The sequence below is a fragment of the Psammomys obesus genome, unplaced genomic scaffold (genome assembly GCF_907164565.1).
Source record: "Psammomys obesus unplaced genomic scaffold, mPsaObe1.curated_primary_1811, whole genome shotgun sequence".
In the NCBI taxonomy this organism is placed as follows: domain Eukaryota; kingdom Metazoa; phylum Chordata; class Mammalia; order Rodentia; family Muridae; genus Psammomys; species Psammomys obesus.
This window is the reverse complement of record NW_026590681.1, coordinates 1,739,672-1,762,606: the sequence shown is the minus strand read 5'-3', so window position 1 is coordinate 1,762,606 and position 22,935 is coordinate 1,739,672. Positions and strand designations below refer to the sequence as shown.

Genomic DNA, 22,935 nt, shown 5'->3' with positions numbered 1-22,935 from the left:
GGAGCTCACATGGATCGTGTGCCCACTGTCACGCTGCTATGAGTTCATATGTTCAGCTTCTGTAGCATCCAGAAACCACCACTTCACTGTAATCATCTTCCTGAGGCTGGGGAGGCTGAGGCAACGTAAATGTCCTACACAGCAACTTTCAAAAAATAAAACATTAAATTTGCTTAATAATCATATTGTGTTTGATTTGGTGATATTTTGACATTATAAATGATACTTTTGATTTGTCCACATTTTGTAATTTTGTTGCAGTTAATACAACTGGTTATTTCTTTGATTTTACACCTATCATTCTTTCTATATTCTCTTGTCAGTATTAAAAATTTGAGAGTCCTCTTTTTACATGGGCAATTTTAAAATTTGCGAATAATTACACTTTTTAAAAATACTTCTTGTTTTGCTGGTGACCTCTAGTTCACAGCCAACACAGAGGCAGTGATGATAAGCACCGTGCCAAACTGGCTTTGGTAGGAGCTCTCCATGTTTAAACTGCAAGCCTAATATTTTACGTGTGTTTATTTTATGTACTCTATTAGTTCAGTGACGTTTCCTCCCATTGCTAGTTTGTTAAGAATCTTTTACCATGAGTCAATATTGAATTTTATCATTGCACTCCTTCTCTGCCTCTTGAGATGACCCTGTAACTTTTCCTTTTGTCTGTTTAATATGGAAGATTACATTAACACAGTAATACTTTAAAAACAAATTTGCATTGTTGAAATGACAAATTTGCCTCACTCTTTGTCACACAAGCACACAAATACAGATATTTTAAAACATATTCTGTTTTAAACTAAGCCAGCTTACACAATTTTTTTGAGCAGTTTTAACCTAGCTGGAAAATGGAGATCACATATCCCAGTGAGTCAGACAGGAAGCATTCTCACATACACTGTTCTTCAGAAAGGATGATGTAGAATTGGATTATCACTCAACATGCTGTAACCAAGTGCCCCAGGGCATCTTAGCTGTGGAGCTGTTGCTGGACATAGCAAATTACAAAACTGATCCAAATGTTTGTCCCTCACCGCATCCATGTCCTGTGCAGCACATAATTTTACATGGTCCAACAAAAGATAGCATCTATTTGCCATGCCCAGAGACAACAATGGATTTGTAATTGCTTAGGACACCATGATACCACAAAACAAACAACGTGGAAGTTTCAAGCCTGGATCTCAAAGGGCCCAGTATGTTTCTGCTTTATCTCTGAAAACTCTACTCAGCCATCTGGTAGTAAAAGCCTGGACCAGACTTCCAGAAAGTGGGAGATACCGAGGAGAGGTAAGCTATCCCAGCTAAGGTTAGTGTAGGAAAGTCAGAAACTCCAGCAAGTGGTACGAGTTCTCTGTGAGGAGGCAAGAGTTCTCAGCCAGGCACAGCCACAGCCTCAAGCTGAGCTCCACAGAGGTGGACTGTGCTTGATTTGCTGGTGTGAAAACCTGAGACCACAGATACGGAGTCACTAACTTATTTGTTCTAATGATAACACAACTACCTGTGTTCACTGGAGTATTTTACATGTTTAACAGTAATGCTTTTTTATCAACTTTCAGTTTTATTATTATGAAAATAATACACAATTACTATTTAATTTTTATATTATTAGTGGTGTCTTTTCACAGCCATTGCTTTTTATACATTTATCTAACTCTTTTCAAAAAATTTATTTATTTTCAATTTATGTGTATGAGTCTTTGCCTGGATTTTATGAGTGTGTGTGTGTGCAGTGCCTGCAGAGGCCAGCAGAGGGTGGGCATCAGATCCTTGGACCTGGAGTCACAGGAAGTCATGAGCCACCATGTAAGAGCGAGATTCTAAAAAACAAACCCCCAATCCCTGACAAGAGTTGTAAGTGCTCCCAATCTTTGAGGCTTTTCAGCATCCTCATCTTTGTTGGTTTGTTTGTTTTGTTTCATTGTTGTTGTTGTTTTTCGAGTCAGGGTTTCTTTGTGTAGCCTTGGCTATCCTGGACTCCCTTTATAGACCAGGCTTGCCACAAACTCACAGATATCTGACTGCCTCTGCCTCTCCAAGTGCTGGTTTTACAGGCATGCACCATTGCACCCTGCTGCATACTCATTTTTTCTTGCTCAAATTTTTAAATTTATTTATTTCTTAAAGAAGACATCTGGTGGACTTTTACTTTGCCTGATCAATGTATTAATTTCTGTTCTTGTATGCTCATTATTCCATGCCTTTTACTCTTTTTTGGATCAACTTTATAGCTTTTTTTCCAACTTCCAAATCAGGATATTTAGCTCATTAAAAGCATTTGCATCTGAGAACAAATCTTTCTTGCCTTTCTCCTTTCATTCTATTGCATGCTTCTCTTTTGTTAAAATAGACTATGACTTTTAAGAAGGTTCCAACATCCCTACATGAATGAAAGTGAGATGTCAGATACTTACTACAGATTCACTGCTGAGGTGATGAAATTTCACTGTCATCAAAGAACAAGTTTCTGAGTTCTGTGAAGAATTGTTCACTCTTGTGGAGTCCGTATTCCCAGTTTTTATACAGATACCATTTGTTTGCAAATCATGTTATGTGTTGGTTACTGGACTCATAGACAATGTAACAGATGTGAAAATGTGTTGTTGGCCTCCCTTCCAAAAAAAAGCCCAGGTCCAGATGTTGTGCAGAATTCTACCAGACCTTCACAGAAGTGCTAACTCCAATTCTCTTCAAATTATTTCACAAAATAGAAACAGAAGGAACATTACCAAACTCATTCTATGAAGCCACAGTCACCTTAATTCCTAAACCACACAAACATCCAATAAAAAAAGAGAACTTCAGACTGATCTCTCTTATGAACATTGATGCAAAAATACTTAACAAAATACTTGCAAACTAAATCCAAGAATACATCAAAGATATCATCCACCATGACCAAGTAGGCTTCATCTCAGGCATGCAAGGGTGGTTCAATATACAGAAATTCATCAATGTAATCCAACATATAAACAAACTGAAGGATTAAAACCACATGGTCATCTCCCTAGATGCCAAAAAAGCATTTGACAAAATCCAACACCCATTCATGTTTAAAGTCTTACAGAGAACAGGTATACAAGGCCCATACCTAAACATAGTAAAGGCAATATACAGCAAGCCTATAGCCAACATCAAACTCAACAGAGAGAAACTTAAAGCAATCCCATTGAAATCAGGGACAAAGCAAGGCTGTCCACTCTCCCCATATATCTTCAACATAGTACTTGAAGTCCTAGCTAGAGCAAAATACAAGTAAGGGAGAGCAAGGGGAGACAAATCAGAAAGGAAGAAGTCAAAAGTTTCACTATTCACAGATGATATAATAGTATACCTGAGTGACCCCAAAAACTCAACCAGAGAAATCCTCCAGCTGATAAACATCTTCAGCAAAGTGGCTGGATACAAAATTAACTCAAAAAAAAAAAAATCAGAAGCCCTCCTGTATACCAAAGACAAAAGAGCCGAGAAAGAAATTAGGGAAACAACACCTTTCACAGTAGCCACTAATAACCTAAAGTACCTTGGGATGACTCTAACCAAACAGGTAAAAGACCTGCTTGAAAAAAACTTCAAGTCTCTGAAGAAAGATAACAAAAAACACATCAGAAGATGGAAATATCTCCCATGCTCATAGATCAGTAGGATTAACATAGTGAAAATGGTCATCTTGCCAAAAGCAATCTACAATGCAATTCCCATCAAAATACCAACACAATTTTTTACAGACCTTGAAAGAAAAATTCTCAACTTCATATGGAGAAAAAAAAAAAAAACAGAATTTCCAAAACAATCCTTTATGACAACAAATCCTCTGGAGGTATCTCCATCCCGTATCTCAAGTTGTACTACAGAGCAATAGTAATTAAAACTGCTTGGTACTGGCATAGAAACAGAAAGGTGGTTCGATGGAACTGAATAGAAGACTCAGAAATAAACCCACACACCTATGAATACTTGATTTTTGACAAATAAGCCAAAACCGTTCAATGGAAAAAGACAGCATCTTCAAAAAATGGTGCTGGTCCAACTAGATGTCTACATGCAGAAAAAAATGAAAATAGATCCATATTTATCACCCTGCACAAAACTAAAGTCCAAGTGGATCAAAGACCTCAATAAAAAACCAGATACTCTAAATCGGTTAGAGGAAAAAGTAGAGAAGACCATAGTCTCCTCATTGGCACAGGAGACAACTTCCTGAATAGAACACCATCAGCACAGGCCCTAAGAGCAACAATCAATAAATGGGACCTCATGAAACTGAAAAGCTTCTGTAAAGCAAAGGACACTGTTGTCAGAACAAAACAAAAGCCTACAAATTGGAAAAGGATCTTCACCAACCCAACATCTGACAGAGGGCTGATATCTAGAATATATAAAGAACTAAAGAAGTTAAAAGGCCTTATTGTGTACTTGAGCGTCTTTTGGATATATGCCTAGGAATGGTATGGCTGGATCTTGAGGAAGCGCTATTCCTAGTTCTCTGAGAAACCACCAGATTGATTTCCAGAGTGGTTGTACAAGTTTACATTCCCAACAGCAATGGAGGCAGGTTTCCCTTTCTCCACAACCTCTCCAGCATGTGTTGTCACTTGAGTTTTTGATCTTGACCATTCTTATGGGTGTAAGGTGAAATCTCAGGGTCGTTTTGATTTGCATTTTCCTGATGACTAATGAGGTTGAGCATTTCTTCAAGTGTTTCTCTGCCATTCGATATTCCTCTATCGAGAATTCTCTGTTTAGCTCTGTTCCCCATTTTTTAATTGGATTACTTGGTTTGTTGCTTTTCAGCTTCTTTAGTTCTTTATATATACTGGATATTAGCCCTTTGTCAGATAAAGGGTTGTTGAAGATACTTTCCCAATCTGTAGGCAGTCGCTTTGTTTTGATGACGGTGTCCTTTGCTTTACAGAAGCTTTTCGGTTTCATGAGGTCCCATTTATTGATGGTTGCTCTTAGAACCTGTGCTGTTGGTGTTCTCAATGTTTGTAGCATCTTTATTTGTAATAGCCAGAAGAAGCTGGAAACAACCCAGATGCCCCTCAACTGAAGAATGGATACAGAAATTGTGGTATATCTACACAATGGACTATTACTCAGCAATGAAAAATACGGAAATCATGAAATTTGCAGGTAAATGGTGGGAACTGGAAAGGATCATCCTGAGTGAATTGTCCCAGAAGCAGAAAGACACACATGGTATATACTCACTCATATAGACATATAATATAGGATAAACCTACTAAAATATGTACATCTAAAGAAACTAATCAAGAGGGAGGACCCTGACTAAAAAGCTCAATCCCCATCCTGAAAGGCAAAAAGGATGGACATCAGAAGAAGAAAACAGGAACCAAGTTAGGAACCTGCCACAAAGGGCCTCTGAAAGGCTCTGCCCTGCAGACTATCAAAGCAGATGCTGAGACTTATGGCCAACTGTTGGGCAGAGTGAATGGAATCTTATGAAAGAAGTGGGAAATTGTAAGATCTGGAGAGAACAGGAACTCCATAAGGAGAGCAACAGAACCAGAAAATTTGAACACAGGGGTCTTTCCAGAGACTCACTCCAACCAAGTACAATGCATGGAGTTAACCTAGAACCCCTGCACAGATGTAGCCCATGGCAGTTTAGTGTCCAAGTGGGTTCCATAGTAATGGGAAGAGGGACTGCCTCTGACATAATCTGATTGGCCTGCTCTTTGATCACCTCCCCCTGAGGTGGGGGGCAGCCTTACCAGGCCACAGAAGATGCAGACAATGCAGCCACTCCTGATGAGATCTGATAGACTAAGATCAGAAGGAAGGAGAGGACTTGGGGAGGGGCATGCATGAAGAAGGGGAAGGGAAGGTGGGATTAGGAGGGGAGGAGGGTGGGGTTTGTCGGAGGATACAAAGTGAATTAAGTGTAATTAATAAAAGTTAAAAATAAATAAAAATGTAAAAACTAAATTAGATCCTTATAAATAGAGACATATGAACTAAATGTAAAGTTAGTCAAATCTATATATAAAAAAAAGAAGTTAAAAGGCAATAATTCAAGCAACCCAATTAAAAAATGGAGTATGGAGCTAAACAGAAAATTCTCTGTAGAAGAATATAGAATAGCAGAGAAACACATAAGGAGATGTTCAACATCCCTAGCCATCAGAGAGATGTAAATCAAAACGAACCTGAGATTTTACCTTACACCCATCAGAATGGCTAAAATCAAAAACTCAAGAGACAACATATGCTGGAAAGTTTGTGGAGAAAGGGGAACACTCCTCCATTGCTGGTGGGAATGTAGACTTGTACAACCACTCTGGAAATAAATCTGGCACTTTATCAGACAATCAGGTATACTGCTACATCAAGATCCAGCTATACCACTCCTAGGCATATATCCAAAAGATGTTCAAGTACACAATAAGGACATTTGCTCAACCATGTTTGTAGAAGTTTTGTTTTGTTTTGTTTTGTTTTGTTTTTTTTTTTTATAATAGCCAGAACCTGGAAACAACCCAGATGTCCATCAATGGAGGACTGGATACAGAAATTATGGTAATTTTTTACAGAAATTTTACACAATGGAATACTACTCAGCAATTAAAAACAAGGAAATCATGAATTTTGCAGGCAAATGGTGGGATCTAGAAAAAATCATCCTGAGTGAGATATCCCAGGAGTAGAAAGAGACACACAGTATATACTCACTTATAAGTGGGTACTAGACCTATAAGATAGGATAAACATACAAAGTCTGTACACCTAAAGAAGATAAACAAGAAAGAGGCCACGGGTAAGAAGATCAATCCTCACCTAGAAAGACAAAGGGGATGAACATTAGAAGTAGGAGAAAACAAGTAAGAGGACAGTAGCCTACCACAGAAGGCACCTGAAAGAATCTACCTAGCAGTATATCAAAGCAGATGCTGAGACCCATAACCAAGCCTTCGGCAGAGTGTAGGGAATCATATGAAAGAAGGAAGAATTAGTATGACCTAGAGGGAACAGGAGCCCCACAAGGTCCAAATATATCTGGGCACAGGGGTCTTCTCTGAGACTGTTTTTTCCAACCAAGGACCATGCATGGATATAACTTAAAACCCCTGCTCAGACATAGTATGGTAGCCCAGTATCCAAGTGGGTTCACTAGTAAGGGGGACAGTAATTGTTTCTGACATGAACTCAATGAATGGCTCATTGAGCTTCCCCTCCCCCTCCCCACCTCCCGAGGGAGGAGCAGCCTTACTAGGCCACAGATAAGGACATTGCAACCATCCTAAAGCTACCTGATAAACTAGGGCTAGATGGAAGGAGAGGAGGACATCCCCTCTCAGTGGACTCAGAAGGGGGCAGGGAGGAGAGGATTGGGAGGGAAAGAGGAATTGGGCTACAGCTGGGATAAAAGTGAATGTATAAAATTATTTAAAAATAAAAAATATTTAAAAAAAGAAAGTGTGTTGTTTATCTTCTATGCTTGCTAAATTTTTGCCTGTTAGATCCATAGATTACTAACTGAAATATGCTAAAAATCATTCAGTTGATAGATTTATTTATTTTCCTCAAATTATCTATTGTGCCTGTAAGTATATTTGGTTCATGAGTCTGCACATAAAATATACATGAACCATAAAAATACCTGAACACACCATGGCCTGAACACATTGTGGAATTGCTGTCCAACTCAACAAATAAGGCCTGGATGATACTTCACAGGCCACCTCTCTCCTTTCCAGTCCTCACTCCTCCCTTCCCAGCAAAAGCCTGGACCCACGTCAGGCTCACCTTGCCTGCACTGCTTTATAAGAAACCAGGGAACACTCCGTCCACTCTGTTGTTGGACTCTGCCTGTGAGGTTCAACCACATGGCCACCGCACAATTTGTTCATGTTAATTGCTGTGTAAGATATACTTGCTAATAATGCTGCAGTTCACATAGCTCATGCTTTCAATGGCATTTTTGGTTTTCTGTTATGGATATTGCTATTAAAAAGGTACTGAGCGCATTTGAAAGACTCTAACTAGCAGTGTTTTCAAAGCAAAGACTCATGACCAAACCTTTGGCAGAGTACAGGGAATCATAAGAAAGAAGGGGAGTTAGTCTGATGGGGAAAGGATAGGAGCTCCACAAGGACCAAATATATCTGGGCACAGGGTCTTTTCTGAGACTGACATGCAACCAAGGACCATGTATGAATGTAACCTAGAACCTCTGCTCAGATGTAGCCTGTGGTAGCTCAGTAACCAATTGGCTTCCCATAGTGAGGGGAACAAGGACTATTTCTAACAGGAACTCAATGACTGGCTCTTTGACCTCCCCACCCCCCAAGGGAGGAGCAGTCCTGTTAGGCCACAGAGGAGAGCTTTGCAGCCAGTCCTGAAGATACCTGATAAAACAGGATCAGATGAATGGGGAGGAGGTCCCCCCTATCAGTGGACTTGGCAAGGGGCACGATGGAGATGAGGGAGGGAGGGAGGGTCTGGGAGGGAATGAGGGATCTTAACACGGCTGGGATACAGAGTTAATAAAATGTAACTGATAAGAAAAAAATAAAATTAAAAAAAAAGGTTTTGTAGGACTAGAAAGATGACTCTGAAGAGCACTGACTGCTCTTTCAGAGGACTGGGGTTTTATTGCAAGCACCCATATGATGAACATTCATATGTGCAGGCAAAACACTCACAAAAACAAAATAAACATAAATAAATCTTTACAAAAACATACGTATGCATGCATATGTGCACACACACACACATACACACACACAAACATGTACATGGGTGCATATGTCATGGGTTTATGCCAAGGAATCTTGGTCTTGTTTGGTCATATAACAGATACATGTCTACTTTTATTAATTCACACATGCATGTGTGTATAATCAAACATCTTTCCATAGTATCTAAACCAACTTGCACTCATGCCTGCAGTGAATGAAGGTTCAAGTTGCTCCCCATCCCGGTTCATGTCAGTCTTGTTAATGTGAGCTTTCTGATCAGAATTCAGTAGCATCCATATGTGGCTTTCTCACCCCAGTTACTAATCAGATGGATGCCTCTTACTGTATTTACTAGCCTTCTGGGTATTCCCTTCTGTGAAATGCCTGCCAGCATGTTTGTCTGCTTTTTAACTGAATAAATGTTTCAGTGACTTGAAGGTGTGAATCAAAGGTCTTTGTAGAATGTAACTGGTAGTAACAGCTTCGGCTATATTATGACTTGCCTTTTTTACTCTTAGTAATGTATTTTACTGAAAAAAAAAAGCCACTTTAGTATTTTAATAAATTCTACTGTAGCCACCTCCTTCTTCATGGTTTCTATGTTCTCTTTAAAAATATCTTCTCCACATCAAGGCTGTAAAGATATCCTTCTCTGGTGTATTATTCAGGGTTCCTTAGAGTATCAGAATTTATAGAATGAATATATATGCATATGTACAAAGGGAATTTATTGGAATGATTAATAGGCTGCAGCCCAGCTAACACAACAATGTCTGGCTATAAACTGAAAGTTCAAGAATCCAGTAGTTGCTCAGTATAAATGTCCCAGCAGATCTTCAGTATCTGCTGGAGTCCTGATGAGGGAGGTTTTAACGCCAGTGAAGGAACGGATGTGGCAAGGGCAAGCAGGCAAAGAGCAAAAGTGTCTTTTTTCTATGTCCTTATATAGACTTCCAGCAGAAGGAGTGGCCCACATTAAAGGCTTGTCTTTCTGTCTCAAGATCCAGATCAAAGGTGTGTGTCTTCCTTCATCAAAGGTGCAGACCACAAGTAGATTCACTGACTTCAAAGTAAGCAAAGAGTTTCTCACTAGTGTGCCCTCCATTTGTGGATTCATTCCAGATGTAGTCAAGCTGACAACTAAAAGTAGCCATCACCTTTGGTATACACTCATGGGTTGGATTGGACTTTTGAACTCAAATTGGTTTCACACAAGTAAGAGTCAAAGTTAGCTGTTCGCCCTGGGAGCCTCAGATGATGGACTACTCCATCTCTCCAGGGCTGTCCTTTACTTCCATCCTGCCCTGTTGCTGTGCACATTTGAGGCTCCTTTATTAAGCCTGTACATCTGTAGAGTTGTTTGTTTGTTTGTTTTATTTTAATCACAGGTCATTCACTTGTATCCTAGCCATAGCCTCCTTCCTCTTTTCCTCCCAATCCTACCCTTCCTGCCTCATCTCCTCCCTGCCCTCTTCTGAGTCCACTGATAGGGGAGGTCCTCCTCCCCTTCCATCTGACCCTAGCTTATCAGGTATCTTCAGGACTGGCTGCAATGTCCTTATCTGTGTCCTGGCAAGGCTGGTCCTCCCCCGGGTGGGGAGGGGAAGTTCAATGACCCATTCATTGAGTTCATGTCAGAAATAATCCTTGTTCCCCTTACTAGGGAACCCACCTGGGTATTGAGCTACCATGGGCTACATCCGAGCAGGGGTTTTAAATTATATCCATGCATGGTCCTTGGTTGGAGAATCAGTCTCATAGAAGACCCTTGTGCCCAGATATATTTGGTCCTTGTGGGGCTTCTGTCCCCTCTAGGTCATACTAACTCCCCCTTCTTTCATATGATTTCCTGCACCCTTTGGAAGGTTTGGTTATGAGTCTCAGCATCTGCTCTGATACACTGCTAGGTAGAGTCTTTCAGAGGCCCTCTGCGGTAGGCTCCTGTTTTGTTACTTGTTTTCTCATATTGCCAATTTTGGTCCCCTTTGTCTTTCTAGGTGAGGATTGATCATCTTACCCCTGGTCCTCTTCCTTGTTTATCTTCTTTAGGTGTACAGATTTTTAGTATGTTTGTCCTATCTAATAGGTCTAGTACCCACTTTATAAGTGAGTATATACTGTGTGTGTTGTAGAGTTGTTTGTGATTGTATAGTGACCTTTGGGCTTTGAAATTGATGGCAGTGGTGCTTCTCCCACATCCGCAAGCTACTTTTTTTCCTTTTTTTCAATTTATTCATTTTATATCCCAATTATAACCCCTTCCCTCATCTCTTCCCAGTCCTACCCTCTCTCCCCCATCCCTCTATCCCCTTCCCCTAGTCCACTGAATGGAGGAGTTCTCCTCCCCTGTCATCTGACACTAGCTTATCAAGTCTCATCAGGACTGCCTAGATCCTCTTCCTCTGTGGCCTGGCAAGGCCCCATAGCCAGGGGAAATGAAAGAGCAGGCAACTGAGTTCATGACAGAGGCAGCTTCTGCTCCTCTTATTCGGGAACTCACATAGAGACTGAGGTGCCTATGGGATACATCTGAGTAGGGGGTCTAGGTCCTCTGCATCTCATTCAGGATGGCAAACAGAATAGACACCAGAAACAGTGGAAGAGAAGAAACAGGACAGGAGCCTAATATAGAGGTCCTCTGAAAGGCTCAAGCTACTTTTGGCCCATTTTCCTTTATAAGACTTTACTCTCCTGTTAGCATTTAAAAGTGATTTGTTGTTGCTGTTGCATTAATAAGACACAGCATGAGCTGAATCTTAGAAGTCCATTTGAACCCACTATTCTAACTCTGCACATAAACACATTTTCTGTATTTTTCAAAAAAATCTACTATATTTGTCATTTGACATGTTCATACATATTCACAGTGCTTTCTATTAACCCTCTCTCCCTACTCTCCTTTCTCACATCCCTTTCTCACATCAGCCACTTCTTCTCCCTACAGATCCCTACATTTGTGTCTTTTTTGCTTTGTTTTGAGAATCAGTGCTTTCAACCAGAGGTTTTTGTGTGCCCTGTGTTTGGAACTCTCCACTGGAACCAGGTAGGTTCACCAATAGTTGCTCAGCTGAAAGTGATGACTGCCAATTGCTTTAAATCATGAATATTGTAGACTGGAGTTTTGTCTGTTATCAAATGTGTTTCTCCTCTTGCCTTGTTTTTGGCCAGTGGAGGTTTTAAGACTGGGCTTCACCTCTGTCATGCAGGCTGTCCTCAAATTCATGGGCTTAAGTGATTCTCCTTCCTCGGCCTCCCAAGTAGCTGAGGCTACTGGAGCATGCAACTGGACTTAGAAAAACAGAGGGGTTGTCTCGGGGATTTGTTTGTTTCTTAGTTTTAAACCTCTCTTTTCCTTACACTTAAATTTGGCCTGTAACATCATTTCTATTCTTTAGCCCTTGGTTTATATTTTCACATATAAACTTAAAACCTAAAGTTATTCAGTTCCTTCACTATTTTTGTACTTCAAGTCTTGTAGTGCAAATCTACTATTACCTAAAATTAGGTAATATTATTAATCAAACACTCGTAATATTTCTTTATCAATTCTTTTTTTAAGATTGTTTATACGTTGTGGGGGGAGTGTTTATGTGCAGATACGTACACATGAGGGAAGGCGCCTGCAGAGTCCAGATTGTGTCAGACCACCTGGACCTGGAGTTACAGATGGTTGGGAGCTTCCTAACACGGGTGCTATGAACCAAACCTTGGTTCTCTCACAGAACGACGAACACCCTTAACCACCGCACCATCTCTCAGGCCATCTTTGCTGACTCCTCACCTATTTAACAATAGATGCTTCCTTCAGAGATTTTTAAAATTAAAACCTGGTGGTCATAAACTAAGAGTTTTGTTTGTCTTCAGATGTTTTGATCTTACCATCATCCTCAGCTGCACATTAAGCTGTGTCTGTACAGCTACTTTGAAGAGTTACTTTTCTCCCAAAGTTTTAATATATTTATCTCCCATCTTTCGGCTTCTGCTTTTATATTTAAAAACTATTTGATCTAAGCCATTCTTTGGCTTTAAGATTTTGTGTCTTCTCATTGTATACTTCAATGTCTTCTTTGTGTAATACATTATTGAAATCTTCCACAGAGTTCCTTTCTCTTTACATTTGAGGTTTTCAATGTAAAGCTGAAAAGCAGCACTTTGAGAGAGAAGCTCTATTTCTTTGCCCTCCAGATTCCACCTCATGACTTGGTTTGGACAGTGAACCATTGGTCATATGATCAGTTTAAAAACAAACAAACAAAAAAAATCTTTAAAAGCACAAATATACCAAGGCATGCTTGCACGTGCTCAGAATCCTAAGGCACCCACATGAAGATGGCTGAGCCCTGCCTTTAGGAAAGAGAAGCCAAAGGGAGGAGAATGGAGAGGCATCTTGGCTCACCTTTCCACCTGCTGAGGGCCCAGCAGACCACAGGTTCACCAGGGAGCCCAGCACAAGCATAGCCAATCGAAAACAGAAACACTACTGGACCTGGCAGCTAAGTAGAGTAATTCTTCAAACTTCTAAATTTCTAAGTGACGTGGTGGGCTGCCAAGTAACACAGTGTTACACAGTGTGCATTCATTTTACTTCCTGTGATGATAATCGTTTCAACAATTCAAAAAACTCTTAACAATTACATTTCTAATAGCTCCTGTAACATTTCTCCTTTTTAAATTCTCTAAATTTAATTTGGTAATCAATCTTTATTCCTAAAATTTTTACATTGATGTGCAAATAAATATGTAACATGTGTCTATATAAATGTGCATATTGGAAATCTACTTGAATATACGTAGTAGGTACACATGCATATATGCATATCTGTAAATACACATTAAACAGGTGTATAACATTTATATTTATCTTTCTTTTCTTCATCTTAACCTCTTCTTTCCTTCCATACTTCTGCAGAGATACTGGGGTAATGACCTTTGCACTTATGGCTTTTATGGCTACTCGGCCTACCCATGTCTCAGCTACCACTCAGCAGACTCACTGAAGGCTTATCTCACCCCACGACCAGAGTTCTCCTCTCTACAAGTGTTTTCAGTTTAATCACTCCCAGTCAAATTTATCATCTCTGGTTAGCACATATTCTTTAATGTTGTATGTCTTTAGATGTCTCAAAAATTGGGGTTTTACAGGGTCAGATGAAAGGGGAGGAGGTCCTTCCCAATCAGTGGACTTGGAAAGGGAAAGGGAGGAGATGAGGGAGGGAGGGTGAGATTGGGAGGGAACGAGGGAGTGGCTTACAACTGGGATACAGGGTTAACAAAATGTAACTAATAATAAAAAATAAATAAATAAATGGAAAAAAATTAGGGTTTTAAAAAAATTATTTGCTAATTTCACATCTGCAGTCCCTGAAGGACTAACTAAACAATATTTCATTTCTTCCCCATTGTCACCCATGATGATTCACCCCTACTTTCAACAATTAATCAGTGGAGTAACCCTAAAGACCTGACTGGGAGTGGCTTCCCCAAAGTTAATTTGCATTACTCATAAGAACCACAAGGTACCAACCAAGAACCATCTGAAGATCATTTATTGTAATTCAAGGGTGCACTAAGCCTAAAATGGTGCCCATATGATGACAGGGCTGAGCTTAAACTCTCAGAAAACATCCTTTTTTTCTCATCTGGAGAGGAGGAGGAAGAAGGATGGTTTCTGAACCATCTGGCTTTGCTGAATAATAGACTCCTTCTGACTCCCTCCACTGAGGCCCTAGGCTTTAGTTCAAAAGTTTCCATCCAATTCTCCAAAACCCATGGGATTTAAGGTTCTTTTCACACTTCACAGATTGTTGGAATTCAAAGTTCTAACTAGGGTTTTCACACATTGGTAATAGGCATGCAGAATGGCTCACATAGTCTATAAAATAATTTGGCAGTTTCCTATGAACTTGAACACTGATTTCTGACTTGGTGATCCCACACCTACATATTTACATAAGTGGACAAAACCTTTTGCTCACACAAAAATCTATCTGAAAATGTTTCTAGCAGCTTTATTTATAAGTGCTTAAAATTGAAAAACACTCAAATGTCCATCCATTGAGAAACAGCTTAACAGGCACGTGTGTCTTTAGTAGCTTTTATTGTCAACTGGACACACCTGAGATGGGAGTCTCAATCAAGATGTCACTCAAATGAGACCAGCCTGTGGGCATGTCTGGGGGAGACGGCCTTGATTGTTAATCAACACTGGTTATGGGGTGGGAGGTCCAGCCTACTGTGGTCACATCATTCCCTCACAGGGAGTCATGGCCTATATAATAAAGTTGCCTAAACATGAGCCTGAGAGCAAATCAGCAAGCAAAACTCCTCTATAGGTTCTGATTCAAGTTCCTGCTTGGATTTCTACCCTAACTTCCCTCAATGAAGGACTGTAGCACAGACTACAAGTCAAACAAATCCTTCCTTATTCTGAGTTGCTCAGTCATGATATGTGTCTTCACAGCCAAAAGCAAACTTATATGCTGTGGTTTACTCATACTAAAAAGAAGGAACATTATTTGGCAACAAAAAAGAGTGCACCACCCATAAATACAAGAACCTGGATGCGTCTCAATGTGCTATACAAATGTTCATAAGCACAAATGATTGCATTTATAGAACATTCTGAGAAAACAGAATTCAGAACACAAGAGTAGCTTGGGATAAAAAGAAAGATGGAGAGACCTGGAAGTGTTAGGGTAATTTTTTATCCTCTTAGCGGCTGCAGGGTTGAACTAAAATTTCTCAAAATTACAAAGCTGTACATTTAGAGGGGTGCTTTTTACTGTGTGTAAATTATATCTTAATTTTTAAAGGAACAGACCAAGGTACTACATTTCTAGTTTGGAAAATAGTCTTCTGTGGTTTGTTTTGTTTTGTTTTTCTCTTTTCCACATATTTAGTCCCTAAAGATTTCCCTTTCTTGTAAGTGCAATGATGAATTTTAAAACATTTCACCTGTATTTTATCCAGCATTTATAGATATTTCAAATTAGGAGAATTTAAAAAACATAAGTCTGTCCTATTGCCTGGGGCAAAGTCTGCTCTTCTTTACAGTACAAGAACATTTTAAAATTTCATGGTATTAAGTTTTCAGTTCATTTTATCTCAGTATCTTCATGTTTCCCCAAAGAACAACAATGTGGATTTCGTAACATCATCATAGTCAAGAAAACTAAGCTCCATAAAGGTAAGATTTCATTTCTTCTATATGAATAGATACTTGTCCCAGATCAATTATCATGAGTGCTGATGATAGACCCAATCTTTTCTACTGACATGATAAAAGACAGGACAAAGGCAACTTACAGAAGAGTTTAGTTGGGCTTAAAGTTCTAGAGGAGTAGAGTCTATGATGGTGTGAGAAAGTACTGTGGCAGGCATCTAGATCAGCAGCTAAGATCCACAAGCAGAAAGCCAGCCAAGAGAGCTAGCCCCAAATGGTAATGGCCAGAGTCTTTGGCAACCTCAAAGCCATCCCCCAGCAACACACCTCCTCTAAGAAAATCATGCTTTCTAATCTTTCCCAAACAGTTCCACTAACTGGGAACCAAGTATTCAAACATATGAGCATATGAGGGCATTCATATTCAAACCTCCATAGTTATTTAAATCTCCCAGAATTAAGAGTTGAATGAGATACATCTAAAGAGTCATTTATGCTCTTGATCACCCATGACTAACAGGAGAGAGAACTGAGTGGTTTATCCAAGAAACGTTCAACACAGTGAAGTCTTAAGGTAAACCACTCCACTTTCTATCTAGTTTCAAAATATCTATGTTATAAAGTACTTATATCATTGAGAGCTAAAACCATATGTAGATATAGATATAGCTATTCCGTAAGTGTTCAATAGTCATTGCCATGCCCAGGAAATATGTGGAAAAGAGAAAAACAAAACAACTAGTATGTTGTATACAAACAACCAGCAACATTGCCTGTGTCTAAAGCATACAGAACATCGTAGAAGAGGAGTATATTAGTTGAAAGAGCCAAGATTTGGAGAGTCACTATGAGTTTGTGTCTCCTAGACATGAAAGAGAAGCTTTACACATAATATCTCAACAATATGACTGCCTAACAAGCCCCAAACAATGACAACACCAATAGACATGCCAATGTGGAAGGGGGAATCTCATGGGACTCTGTCACTAACAAAGGCAATTAACAACTGCTGAGATAAAAATAATTACTCTTTCCTAGGAATGAACGCCCTCCTAATTGATTATCCAATACAAAGGAGTTAGTCCTGAAATCATACACATACAAATGACAGCAAATGAAGTCAGCATGCTGTATTTATAATTTATGCATATATATGTAACAATAATAATTGTCTTAGTTACTTCTTTATTTCTGTAAAGAGACACAGTGACCAAAGCAACTTAGAAAAAAAGAGTGTTTAATTTGGGGCTCATGCTTCTACAGGGTAGTAGAAACCATGATCATCATGACAGGGGCCATGGCAACAGGCAGGCAGGCATGGTGCTGAGCAGTAGCTGAGGGCTTACGTGTTGAAACAGCAAACAAGAGGCAAAGAGAGAACTAACTGGGAATGGCATGAGCTTCTGAAACTTCAAAGCCCACCTCCAGTGACACACTTCCTCCAACAAGCCCATACCTCTTAATACTCCCCAAACAATTCCACAAGCAGAGGACCAAGCCTTCACATATACAAGCCTATGGGAGTCCATTCTCATTCAACTCACCACAATAATCAAAGAAAAAGAGGCCATGGTTTTGAGAGGGGGTGGGGCAGGGAGGATGTGGGAGAGGCTGAAGAGGAAAGAAAAGGTGGGGATAACTTAATTATAGTTTAATTAAAATTATAAAAAGGAAAAAGGAAAGAAGAAAGGAAGGAAGGAAGGAAGGAAAGAAGGAAGGAAGGAAATTGAACATTTCTCAGTATATGTGAAAATCAGAGCTTACTTTGAAAAAGCCATGCTTTTGGTTACGCTGCCCAAGCCACAAATTGCTTCCTGGAGGAAGGTTGGTCTCCGGAGGGTCTATCACACGTTCGTAGATCCTGTAGGAACAAAGAACATAGATGCTAACAGAGATACTTAAAGCAGAACCCAGAGGTGTCATTTTGCTTGTATACCTGTACGTAGCTTCTAGTTTCAAGAGGTTAAAATGTAGCATTCTTTAAACAACAGGCACCATGATAGAGATCTTCTCCAAGATAGCACTGGGCACATTGCCTAGGAACCGCATGCCTCTCTTGCCTCCCTTACGATAAGGTTGGATAAGAAGACAGCGTTTTGAATGTTGATGCTGAGCAATGACTACTGCACAAACTCTGGGGAAAGTGATGTTATCCAAACATTACAAGTGAAAGAGCTGAGGAACAGAGAATGGAAACATGTCTATAAGTATAGCCAGCAGGGATGAAATACATGTGCAGCATTGTGGTGAAGCCCTCATCTTTGTGGCTGCAGCGCCCGGGGAACATAGCTTTATAAAATGTGGCCACTGCTCACTTCTACAATACCCAAGAGAACCCTGTACATGCCTGGACCACAACTGCCACATCAACACAGGCCATCAACACCCAATCAAAAGGCATTCCTTAAGCAGTCCTTCTGTTTCAAATTCCACAATGGGTCATAGGAAAACAAAGCAATGAGCCTTGAGACCCATACAGTCCTACTACATGAAAGCAAAGTCAGCATCGTGGAATATATCCCAGCCATGCTCACATGCCAACAATCAGTAAGACAACTTAAAATCTATGCTGATCACAAACCTCCATTTTTCCCCATGGCAAACATCTCTCAGAACCTGGTCTAGGTTGCTGTGAGAAATACCATGACAAAAATCAATTTGGCTTACATAAGCTGGAAGCCGAGACCATGGGAAATGTTGCTTATTGGATTGATCCTAGACTCACAATCTGCTTCCTTTCTTATACAGCCTTCCCACCCAGGGACAGCACCACCCGCAGTGCCCTATATCAGCCATTGATCAAGAAAATGCCAACACTGGCATGTCCATGTAGGCCAGTCTGCTGGAGGCAATTCTTCAGCTGAGGCTGTCTCTTTCCAGATGTGTCAGGTCAACTGCCTACCTAGTGCTGGAAGCCCAAAGGACTCTCAACAGGATGAGATGGAGAGAGCTGTATATTTCAATCCAAGTGAAAGCGCTGCTCACTCATGTTTTCTGCATTCTTTACTCAGAGCCACCACTGAGGAGTCATTTTCCAGGTATAAAGGAACCGCCTGGTTATCGTGAACCTGACCACCCCTTGCTAAAGGGCAGAGGGCAGTGTTTTTCTCTAAAAGGTTCTCAGAAAGAAATCATGGAAAAACTGAAGACTTTCAGTTGTATAAAGAAAGTGAAAAGCAACGAGACTGTTGCAGCTGGGGGCTGTCATACTACAGACTTTTAGCCAAGCTGTGAAACCCATGGCTCTACCGCTCCAGAAATGTGGAGTTCAAAGGACTGTGTAAAGCCTTGTTAGGGACATGAAACACATCAGGGCTTTTTTCCTCTAATTGTATTTACATTATAAAAGGAAACTCAAAACATAATTAAGGAGAAATAACTTTCCCTTAAGAAGATAGGTTATATTTTCTTCATATGAATTCAGCCTTTTCTGTATGTTGAATGAACTTTCTTGGGTGAAACAATTTGTCAAAGCTGCTTTATAGTGCAACAATATATTACATACTTCCTCTTAAAGGGTTCCCAATCTCAATATAGTAGAAAAAATAAAAACAAGCCAAACTTACAACAAAAGAGAAAAAAGAATAAGTTATAAAATATATCAGCTTCCAAGAATTTACTATAGTCATTAAGAGTGATAAATATGCAGATTGTGAAAAATAGGAAAATATATACAAAATAATTTTCACTAGAGGACATGAAATACAAAGTCATTTATGTACTGTGGAGATAACAATGCAAAAATATGTTTGACATTGGTGGATACAAGAAGAGCTAGGAAGAAACAAAGATCATTGAATTTAGAGGAAGAGATGGGAACATAATTTTCTACACAGCTGTTTTACTAATAAATTGAAAATGTTGTCAAACCATTTACCTTCACCTGTATTTTCCAGTGTTCACCGCTGTCAGAGTGAGAGGAATTTCTGGTGTGGGTGATTTCTTTCTTATGTTCAATATACTCCTGGATCATGTCCACTGAACAGAGCGGGCCCTTATTTAATATTTATAGAGTGCATGAGTGAATGGAGGATGGACCAATCAAAAAGGAACAACATCTTATCCTGCCCATCATCTGACTGTGGCAACTCCTTGTGCCTTAAAAACACCAGAGGAAGCAAATATTTGGTGTCTGTTACTACCAACTAGAACAGGATCACCCACAGGACATGTGAACCACACCAGTGCTCCAATGTTGTATGGTAAGGCCCCACCAGGGTCTTCTCTTCAGGCCAAGGAAAAGTACAAGATGCTGCCTCCCTGGCAACCAATGTCCTCCAAAAGGTGAGAATCACTAGAGAATGCATGTAGCAGGGAGAATGAGCAAATTGAATGCATGTATAGCAACATGAGTAAATTTAAAGACACACTATTTTTTAATGTGCAAACTCTGCATAAAGAACATCAGCCAGATTAACTAACATAGCCATGTTGAAATAGCTTGTAAGTGCTGAACTTTGAACTTGTTGCTGTGGCCACTCTTCTGCACTACCTCTTTAGATATTCAGTGAAGAACTCCCACCACAGAAACCATAGTCATACTTTGACTTCCTTTATAATTTGTATCCCCTTGACCTCCTTTAGTTATCTTATTGCTCTAGCTAGGACTTCAAGTACTATGTTGAAGAGATACGGAGAGAGTGGACAGCCTTGCCTTGTTCCTGATTACAATGGGATTGATTTAAGTTTCTCTTCATTGAGTTTGATGTTGGCTAGAGGCTTTCTGTATATCGCCTTTACTGTGTTTAGATATGTGCCTTGTATCCCTGATCTCTCCAAGACTTTAAAAATGAATGGGTGTGGGATTTTGTCAAATGCTTTTTCGGTATCTAAGAAGATGATTATGTGGTTTTTATCCTTCAGTTTGTTTATATGGTGGATTACATTGATGGATTCCCATATATTGAACCACCCTTGCATGCCTGGGATGAAGCCTACTTGGTCATGGTAGATGATATCTTTTATGTGTTCTTAGATTTATATTGCAAATATTTTATTGAGTATTTTTGCAACAATGTTCATAAGAGAGACAGGTCTGGTGTTCTCTTTTTTGTTGGGTCATTGTATAGTTTAGGTATCATGGTGCCTGTACCTCACAGAATGAGTTTAGTAAAGTTCCTTCTGCTTCTATTCTGTGGAATAGTTTGAAGAGAATTGGGATTAGCACTTCTTTAAAGGTCTGGTAGAATTCTGCACTGAAACCATCTGGCCCTGGGCTTTTTATGGAAGGGAGACTTTTGCTGACTGCTTTTATTTCCTTGGGAGATATAGGACTATTCAATCTATTTACCTGATCTTGATTTAATTTTTGGTAAATGGACTCTATCAAGAAAATTGTTCATTTCATTTGGATTTTCAAATTTTCGGGCATATAGGCTTTTGTAGCAAGACCTAATGATTGTTTGGATTTCCAACAGCACAGGCTGATCAACAATCAATAAATGTGACCTCATGAAACTAAAAAGCTCTGTAAAGCAAAGGACACTGTCCTTGGAACAAAATGACAGCCTACAGACTGGAAAAGGATCTTCACCAATCCTATATCTGACAGACGGCTAATATCCAGAAAATATAAAGAACTAAAGAAGTTAAAAAGCAACAAATCAAGTAATTCAATTAAAAATGGGGTACGGAGCTAAACAGACAATTCTCAATTGAGGAATGTCGCATGGCAGAGAAACAAAGAAATCCTCAACGTCCTTAGTCATCAAGGAAATGCAAATCAAAATGACCCTGAAATTTCACCTTACACCCATCAAAATGGCTAAGATCAAAATCTCAAGTGACAATACATGCTGGAGAATGTGGAGAAAGGGAAACCCTCCTCCATTGCTGGTGGTAATGTAAACTTGTGCAACCACTCTGGAAATCAATCTGGAGCTTTCTCAAACAATTAGGAATAGTGCTTCCTCAAGATCCAGCTATACAACTCCTAGGCATATATCCAAAATATGCTCAAGGACATTTGCTCAACCATGTCTGTAGCAGCTTTATTTCACAATACCCAGAAACTGGAAACAACCCAGATGTCACTCAACTGAGGAATGGATTCAGAAATTGTGGTACATTTACACAATGGAATACTACTCAGCAATTAAAAACAAGGAAATCATGAAATCTACAGGCAAATGGTGGACCTAGAAACAATCATCATGAGTGAGGTATCCCAGAAGCAGAAAGACACACAGGGTATATACTCACTTAAAAGTGGATATTAGACATATAATATAGGATAAACATACTAAAATCTGCACACCTAAAGAAGCTAAGCAAGAAGGAAGACCCTGGGTAAGATGATCAATCCTCACTCAGAAAGAAAAATGGGATGGACATTGGAAGAAGGAGAAAACAGGAAATAGGACAGGAGCCTACCACAGAGGGCCTCTGAAAGACTTTACCTACTAGTGAATCAAAGCAGATGCTGAGACTTATAACCAAATTTTGGGCAGAGTGCAGGGAATCTTATGAAAGAAGGGGGAGATAATAAATCCTGGAGGGGACAGGAGCTGCATAAGAAGAGCAACAGAACCAAAAAATCTGGGCACAAGGGTCTTTTCTGAGACTGATACTACAACTAAGGATCATTCATGGATATAACCTAGAACCCCTATTCAGATGTAGGACATGGCAGCTCTGTATCCTAGTGGGCTCCCTAGTAAGGGGAATGGGGACTATCTCTGACATGAACTCAGTGGCTGGCTCTTTGATCACCTCCCCCTGAGCAGGAAGCAGCCTTGCCAGGCCACAGAGGAGAATAATGCAGCCAGTCCTGATAAGATCTGATAAACTAGGGTCAGATAGAAGGGGCGGAGGACCTCCCTTATCAGTGGACTTGGAGAGGGGCATGGGAGGGGATGGGGAGGGAGGGTGAGGTTGGAGGGAATGAGAGAGGAGGCTACAGCTGGGATACAAAGTGAATAAACTGTAATTAACATAAAAATAAAAATTAAAAAAAAAACACAGTCAAGCTATTGCTTCCTCAAAAGTCAGAATACAGAAAAACAGAGCCTATAAATATTTGCAGAGAAAAATACTGAATTATAGGGTGAGGTCACCCTTGCA

At 39.8% G+C, this 22,935-nt stretch overlaps 1 protein-coding gene across 2 annotated transcripts in view; it reads right to left on the bottom strand.

The window, feature by feature from the left end:
• Nell1 (neural EGFL like 1) overlaps nucleotides 1–22,935 on the bottom strand; it is a 950,996-nt gene that overhangs the window by 712,654 nt on the left and 215,407 nt on the right. For both annotated transcript variants that reach the window (XM_055608364.1, XM_055608365.1), the window contains exon 5: nucleotides 17,638–17,734. In XM_055608364.1, the coding sequence (XP_055464339.1) occupies nucleotides 17,638–17,734 (97 nt within the window). The remainder of the gene's footprint in view (nucleotides 1–17,637; nucleotides 17,735–22,935) is intronic.